Below are 8,099 nucleotides of genomic sequence, written 5' to 3' on the forward strand. Positions count from 1 at the left end.
ATTTCTATCATATATGATCTGTATATTGCATTGTGTGCCCACCACTCAAATTCAAATCATCTTCTGTCACCGTATATTTGACCCCCTTTACCCCGCATCCCACCTTCCCTCTGGTGACCCTCATACAATTGTCTGAGTCTATGAGCTTTTATTTGGTTGTTTTTCTTGTTTGTTCCTTTGTTAATTTAGTTTCTGACATGCTTTTTAAATAATAGATGCTTACTAAGTATTTATTTGAATGGATAAATGTAGTTTAATTACTTGAGCAATAAGAAAGAAGATTGCCCGAATGGATTTTTTATCCTCCATTCAAAACACACACATTGCGTACAATAGGGGCAATTCTTTAAACCATAAAAGACTAGTTTTGCTTCATGTTTCCCTACAAACCTTTGAGTTATGCCTAAATTTTCCTATTTAACAATGAATCCTCCCTAATAAAACACAGAGACATATTATAGACCAGTTGATTGAGTTATTATTAACCACTGATATCCTCAGTGAGAATGCATTTACCAGGTCTTCTTTTACAGATGGATACCTGAGAGTAGCTGCCTAAAATGCGAATCGCAATGAGGGTAAGTTTTGCCATGAAAGAAAGGGAAATTTCTTGAACCTCTATCTAATGAGATTCCTGATAAAATGTAAATTAAAGTTCAGAGAGACTTAAAACTCCTGGCAGGTAATGAAATGGACAGTGATAAACGTCAGTGAGAAAGGTGGGTACTTTATAATTTGTTTACAAAAGATTGATTCTTGTGTGCCCATTTGGTTGTAGACATAACTTGGGCAAGTTACTATGTCAAAACTCAAAGAACATAGCTGGTTGGTAAATTAGTGGGAAGAGGTGATTTGAGGAGTGGGCAGCAGCAATTATTGGAAGAAGTCATTAAGACACGTCCTGAGACAGATTCTGATGGCTGAGCTCCACAAAGAGCACAGGGTTGGCCAGCTGCGAAGAAAGCACACACCACAGACTCACTAGTCCCTCTGGGCTTCGTCCACAACCCAAAGCTCCAATCAGGACCAACGGCAGTTTACACTCAGGTCCCAGAACATTTTTCTTTATACTCTCTGCAGAAGCCGTCTCAAAACTGCCTGAGGCATACTTTCATTTGCCTAAATGTAGGGTGAAAAAGATATGCCTTTGTGTGTTAAACTTTTTATTTCCCAACTGAGAGATAACTTGAACTACAAAGAACAGAACTAACACTTTAAATGAATGTGCTACCCTTAAAATTTAGCATAACAACATAAAATGATCAACATAAAATACTAATTAAGCATTTGTCCAAACCCACAGAGAGCGTGCAATACCAAGAGTAAACCATAATGTAAACTATGGATTTGATGTGTTCATGTGGGTTTATCAGTTGTAACCACGTACCACACTAAAGGAGGCTCTGGCTGGCGGGAGGTTCTGCATGTGTGACGGCAGGAGGTACACGGGAACTCTCTGTACCTTGCCCTCAATTTTGCCGTGATCCTAATATTACTCGAAAAGTTATTTTACTTTAAAAACACAACAATACTAATTAAGAGAGCCTTCTTGGTTTTGAAAGTGAAACATTTCAGTAAGGTGTAGAAAAGCAAAGAAAAATGAGAATGGGAGGAAAAAAACTTCAAAAATGGCTATTTCTTCCATAATAAGGACAAATAAAATTTGTACAATGAGGCAATAGTGTTGAGGAACTGCAAAACAGACATATGATTTATGTTTTGTTTTTTATTTGACATCTTTGTAAATGTGCTTTCTAATCAGAGAATTATAAGCATTAGATCTTTATTAGATACTTCCTGTAGATGCCTCCTAGTAAAATGCCAAAGGCACTATGTTAACGAGTTGATTATTAAGCAAAAGAAGAAAGTGCCTGTGAGCTGGCCTGCTGGGGTGCTCTCATTCTTGTCCCGATGCTGGCTTCTTACGACACTTCTCTCTTCAGGTGGAGTTACATTTGACTTGGCACAAGGCAGTGATGAGAAATCATACAGCAATAACAACATTCATCCTGCTGGGATTGACCCATGACCCAAAACTACAAGTTCTGCTTTTTCTATTCCTGTTTCTCACCTACTTGTTGAGTGTGACCGGCAACCTCATCATCATCACCCTCACACTTTTAGATTCCCACCTGAAAACTCCCATGTATTATTTCCTCCGAAATTTCTCTTTCTTAGAAGTCTCATTCACCACCGTCTGTATTCCCAGATTCCTGTATACTATGATAACTGGAGATAATACTGTTACCTATAATGCTTGTGCCGCCCAATTATTTTTTGTTGTCCTCTTTGGAGCCACAGAATTTTTTCTCCTTGCTGCCATGTCCTATGACCGCTATGTGGCCATTTGTAAGCCCCTACACTACATGACCATCATGAACAACAAAGTCTGCACTACTCTTGTTCTCTGCTGTTGGTTTGCTGGCCTGCTAATTATCCTCCCACCTCTAGGCATGGGCTTCCAGCTGGAATTCTGTGATTCGAATGTGATTGACCATTTTGGCTGTGATGCATCTCCAATTTTACAAATAACCTGCTCAGACACAGTGTTAATAAAGAGAATTGTTTTGAGTTTTGCTGCTCTGACACTCTTTATCACCTTAGTGTGTGTAGTTCTTTCCTACACATACATCATCAAGACCATTCTAAGATTCCCTTCTACTCAACAAAGGAAGAAAGCCTTTTCTACCTGTTCTTCTCATATGATTGTGGTTTCCATCACCTATGGAAGCTGTATCTTCATCTACATCAAACCCTCAGCAAAGGAAGGAGTAGCCATCAATAAAGTGGTGTCTGTACTCACTACTTCAGTTGCCCCTTTGCTTAACCCATTCATTTATACACTTCGAAACAAACAAGTGAAAGATGCCTTCAAAGACACAGTAAAATGGATTGTACTTCTCACAAAGAAATAAGAGATGATTGATGTTTTAGAGGTTATTAAATTAAATGTAAATCTAACTCATGAGCGACATTCATGAATTTATCAAATAAATGGTGTTGTTGTTTTTTATTTTATAGATTCATCAAGCTCTTCTGCCCCCGGAAACATTTGTTTCTTCTCATCTAAAAGGCAAAATAAAAGCCAACCTATTTATTTCTCTTTCTTTTAAGTTTATTTTATTTGGAATAATTTCTTCTATAAATACTTGAGAGACTAAATTTCCAAAACTGCTCAATGTCATAAAAAGAAAATGTAACTAAATAAAGTGTTTCTGTCCATATTGCTTTCTCATGATGTTGGATATAAACACCCAGTGACCGTTTCTCACTTGTTGAGAATATTTCAACATCTAGCCTTCGATTGTACAAGAGTAATTAAAGGTTCTTTACTAAAGTCTAAAAAGTTCTCTAAAAAAAAAAAGTGCACTCCAGAGGCCTTCTCATTTGTTTTTGATTTTTTTTTTTTTTTTTTTGAAGTTAGTAGCCAGGAGGCAGTCAGACTCCCGCATGTGCCGACCAGGATCCACCCGGCAGTTCCACCAGGGGGCAATGCTCTGCCCATCTGAGGCGTTGCTCTGTTGTGACTGGAGCCATTCTAGCACCTGAGGCGGTGGCCTCAGCGCCTGGGCCAACCTCACTCAAATGGAACCTTGGCTGTGGGAAGGGAAGAGAGAGATAAAGAGGAAGGAGAGGGGGAGGGGTGGAGAAGCAGATGGGTGCTTCTCCTGTTGCCCTGACCAGGAATCGAGCCGGGGACTTCTACACGCCAGGCCGACGCTCTACTGCTGAGCCAACCGGCCAGGGCCAGGTCTTCTCATTTTAAAATCTTCATTTTTCAGGCATAGAAGATCTTAATAAGGCAATTTCATAATCAGTGAAAATAATTGCATTCTTTCTTTTAAGTCAATTTACCTACAAAAATGTTTCTACTGGCCTTTCTGGAAGTGTACTACATCCTGTAATAAGAGAAAAAGCAAGACTTCCAACTGCAGGATGTCTTCTACTGACATTGCCATTGATGTGCTTAGTGATAAGATAAACTCAAAGAGAATAAGCCTGAACTTAGGAGTAGGACAACTAAATCTTGGTTCAATAAGTTCTCCAATATTATCCCTTGATGTAAAAAGAATGTTAGAGATGAGGAGAATTGATCAAAATTTTTAAAAAGCTCATAATTTGGGAAGTACATTCTAAGAGGTATTTGATTGCTTAGCATAGACTGACTACTAAAGATAAAATACAGGTAGACTGTAAAAAAAAAAAAATGATAGACAGCCTGACCAAGTGGTGGCACAGTGGATAGAGCATTGGCTTGAGATGCTGAGGACCCAAGTTCGAAATCCCAAGGTTGCCAACTTGAGAGCAGGCTCACCTACTTTAGTGCGAGGTCACTAGCTTAATCGTAGTATCATACATGGTCACTGGCTTGAGCCCAAAGGCACTGGCTTCACTGGAGCCCCACAGACAAGGCACATATGACAAAGCAACGAATGAACAACTAAGGTGCTGCAATGAAGAATTGATGCTTCTCATCTCTCTCCCTTCATGTCTGTCTGTCCCTGTCTGTCTGTTTCTCTCCCATTAAAAAAAAAAAAAAAAAGATAGACTTAGAAAAGTGAGAGGTGGAAAAATAGATTAACAGTCACATAGGGACCTTGAACCAAATAATTAAAATCCTTGCTGTTAAATGGTTATAATTGACCCTGGCCTGTTGGCTCAGCGATAGAGCATCCGCCCAGCATGTGGAAGTCCCAAGTTCGATTCCTGGCCAGGGCACACAGGAGAAGCTCCCATATGCTTCTCCAGCCTTCTCCTTTCTCTCTATTTCTCTCTTCCCCTCCCGCAGCCAAGGCTCCACTGAAGCAAAGTTGGCCCGGGAACTGAGGATGGCTTCGTGGCCTCTGCCTCAAGCGCTAGATCCGCTCGGATTGCAGTAGAGCAACGCCCCAGAGGGGCTGAGCATCGCCCCCGGTGGGCATGCCGAGTGGATCCAGGTCGGGCGCATGCAGAAGGCAGTCTGCAACCCTTGCCCCCTCCCACTTCTCATTTTGGAAAAAAAACAAAAAAAATTTTTAAATGTTAAAATTAAGAAAGTAAAATTTTGTGCTTTCACAGTACATATGCAACTATTACTTAAGTTTATTCAACATAATCTATTTAACATAATCTAGTTACTTGAGTGTCTCTTTTGTTTTTATCATATTTTCAATTGTTCATAAAAGGTAATGGCTACAGTATGAATATAGATTTCTTTTTTAAAATTAATTTATTTCGTTTCGGTTTATTGAAATGACATGGTTCTTCAAACCATACAAGTTTCAAGTGTACAAAGCAACGTAACACACTCTACACGGTGCACCCTCCTCCCTAAACTGTCTCTTTCTGTCACCATCCCTCCCCCGCACTTCTTCCCCTACCTCTTCCCCCTGCCCTTCCTCTTTCTATGGCCTCTCTGTTGTCTGTATCTATGTGTTACGTATATATGGCTTTTGGTTAATCCCTTCACCTTCTTACATCCAGCCCCCTCGCTCCCCTTTTCTCTGACAGCTGTCTATCTGGTCCATGTGTCCGTGCCTCTTTTTCTATTTTGGAGTAGAAACTTCTTTGATACTTCAAAAATATTCAGGCAAAATAGAACTCTATTCTCCAAAACCTTTCTTCTTTTTTCATTTAAAATTTCTGTCTCCTCAGAGGACAATCTGACTTTGGGTGGTGGGTATGCAACATAATTGAACGACAAGATAACCTGGACTTGTTATCTTTGAATATATGTATCCTGATTTATTGATGTCACCCCATTAAAAAAAATAAAATTATTAAAAAAAAAAAGTACAAATCCTTAAAGCACTGTGAGAACAGATATAATTTCAACAATAATTTCATATCTTCAAACTTATGCTTATGAAGAAATACAAATGTCTAACATTAACTAACATATTTGTTTCGAGAATAAAATATCTTCTTTTTATTAAAAAAAAAAAAAATTTCTGTCTCCTGAACCCATACTGGTATAAGCAAATAATTGAATGAATTATGAAGTAAGGAAAAGAGACAAATCTCCTGTGCAGAAGTATTTTAAATATTTTATGTAGATACACTATCCAAAAGAAGGGGGAAACTTTACAGAGGAGAAACTGACAAGCACTACCTCAATCAGGTGAACAAGGTCAACATCAACAGTCATAAGTCATGTTGATAGTATGTATCCTTGACAAGATGTAATAAAAATGGCACTTTGCCACTGTAGTATTCTTCCCAATAGCATCAGACAACTTTCAGCGGCACATCTTATAAATACCTGACTAGTGCTCCTCAAAACTGTCAAGGTCATTGAATATAAAGAAAGTCTAAGAAATAGTCACAGTCAAGAAGAGCCTAAGGATACATAACAACTAAATGTAATGTGGTATCTTGCACGGGATCGTGGAATAGGAAAAAAAGATTAGGTGAAAGCTAAGGAAATCTGAATAAAGTATGGACTTCATTTAATAGTAATGATTAAGATTGGGCTCGTTATTTGCCAACAAATGTATCAATCTAATGGAAGATATTAATAGGGAAAACTGTGTATATGGTATATAGGAACAATCTATACTTTCTTCTCAATTTTTCAGTAAACCTAAAACTGTTCTGAAACATAAGGTCTATTAAAAATAAATACAATCTTCTAGTTAAATTACAATTATTTTCATTATTCTGAGAAAAATCTATGGCTTCTTAAATGATAGATTTGAAAGAAAATTTAAAGATTCTTTTGCAGGCTACTCAATGCAAGGATGCCACTCAACCCCATTGTTCCATCTCTCATCTTTCTCCTTAGCCTGTTGGTGACCTGTGTTTGATGCTCCCATTGCACCTCCCTGACCAATCTCTCCCGCTGACTTCTGCTAAACATCTATTTAACTTTTGTTCTTTAAGGCAACAAAGGGTCTTTAGTAGTCCCAGAATGAGGACCCTAGAGAATGCATTGTTTGTCTGCACAATTAATCCCAAAGTGGCCAGATCTGAAGAGAGAAAAGAATGTGTTACTTTGGATATTTAAAAACCTCCAAAAAACTAATGTGTCTCTTGCTGAGGTAATCATTTCTCTTAGGAATAGAAAGAGTCCTAGAAATTCTAGGTCATGTGCCTTCAGCACATGTTTGTTCACAATTTACCAAGTATTTGCATATGTGTTTAGCATTGTGCTATGCAGTATAGAATATGTAACAAAGTTCATCTGTCCCAGGGCAACAATATAATATATAAAACAAACAACCATGAAAAATTAATAAAACAAGTGGCACAGTGGATAGCATGTCGACCTGGGACACTGAAGACCGAGGTTCGAAAACCCAAGGTTGCCTGCTTGAGCGCGGGCTCACTAGCTTGAAGCCCAAGGCCACTGGCTTGAAGCCCAAGGTCTCTGGCTTGAGCAAGGGGTCACTGGCTCAGCTGGAGTCCCCTGGTCAAGGCACAAATTGAAAATCAATGAAAAACTAAGTTGTCACAACAAAGAATTGATGCTTCTCATCTCTCTCCCTTCCTGTCTGCTGTCTGTCTATCTGTCTCTCTTGCCAAAAAAAAAAAAAAAAAAAAGGAAGAACAGAATGAGAAAGAAAGATTTGTGGTAATTCTGAACATTGGACCAAGCAAAGCTTAGTCCATAAGTCAAGTTATCAAGCTAAAAGAACATATTCAGTTTGCTGACAATAGATAAGAATAAAGATGTAAATGCAGATAATGATTTTTTTTATCTCTTTTTTACCTAACTCAGAAAAGGAATAATCCCCAATCATATGAAATGTTTGTTCCCATTATTATTCCATTAATTTATCTCTCCTTCACCAAATACTTAGCTCCATAAGGCAAGGACTATGTCTACTTTTGATTACCAACAGCAGTTCCAGTAAAGTTAAATTTTAGTTCATGCACTTCTTCCATTGGGTTGAAGATAGCTTCAGCTGTTCTTACTTTACCCCCAACCCAGCAATACAAAGGTTCCATGGTCTTCCCAAGGCCATGGAGAAATTCCTCTAGACATTTGTCCATGAAAATAGCCATTGGCCCCACCTGCATGGCCTTTCCTGTCTACTAGCTCTACTGTTTCCATTCTTATAAATGGAAAGCTTTGGGAAAGAAAAGTCTTGGGAAGCTCAGACCTACAATTTAGCACC

General features: G+C 38.5%; 1 protein-coding gene across 1 annotated transcript; it reads left to right on the plus strand.

The window, feature by feature from the left end:
* Positions 1 to 1,943: 1,943 nt before the first annotated feature.
* On the plus strand, positions 1,944 to 2,986 carry LOC136323043 (olfactory receptor 6C2-like). Its single transcript, XM_066254859.1, has one exon. It carries the CDS (start codon positions 1,977 to 1,979, stop codon positions 2,913 to 2,915), a length of 939 nt encoding a protein of 312 aa, XP_066110956.1. The 5' UTR covers positions 1,944 to 1,976; the 3' UTR covers positions 2,916 to 2,986.
* Positions 2,987 to 8,099: the final 5,113 nt, after the last annotated feature.

Source organism: Saccopteryx bilineata, chromosome 2 (assembly GCF_036850765.1).
Source record: "Saccopteryx bilineata isolate mSacBil1 chromosome 2, mSacBil1_pri_phased_curated, whole genome shotgun sequence".
In the NCBI taxonomy this organism is placed as follows: Eukaryota; Metazoa; Chordata; class Mammalia; order Chiroptera; family Emballonuridae; genus Saccopteryx; species Saccopteryx bilineata.

Excerpts from the sequence above, each read along its gene's own strand:
- LOC136323043 (XM_066254859.1), top strand. The coding sequence starts at position 1,977 with ATGAGAAATCATACAGCAATAACAACATTCATCCTGCTGGGATTGACC.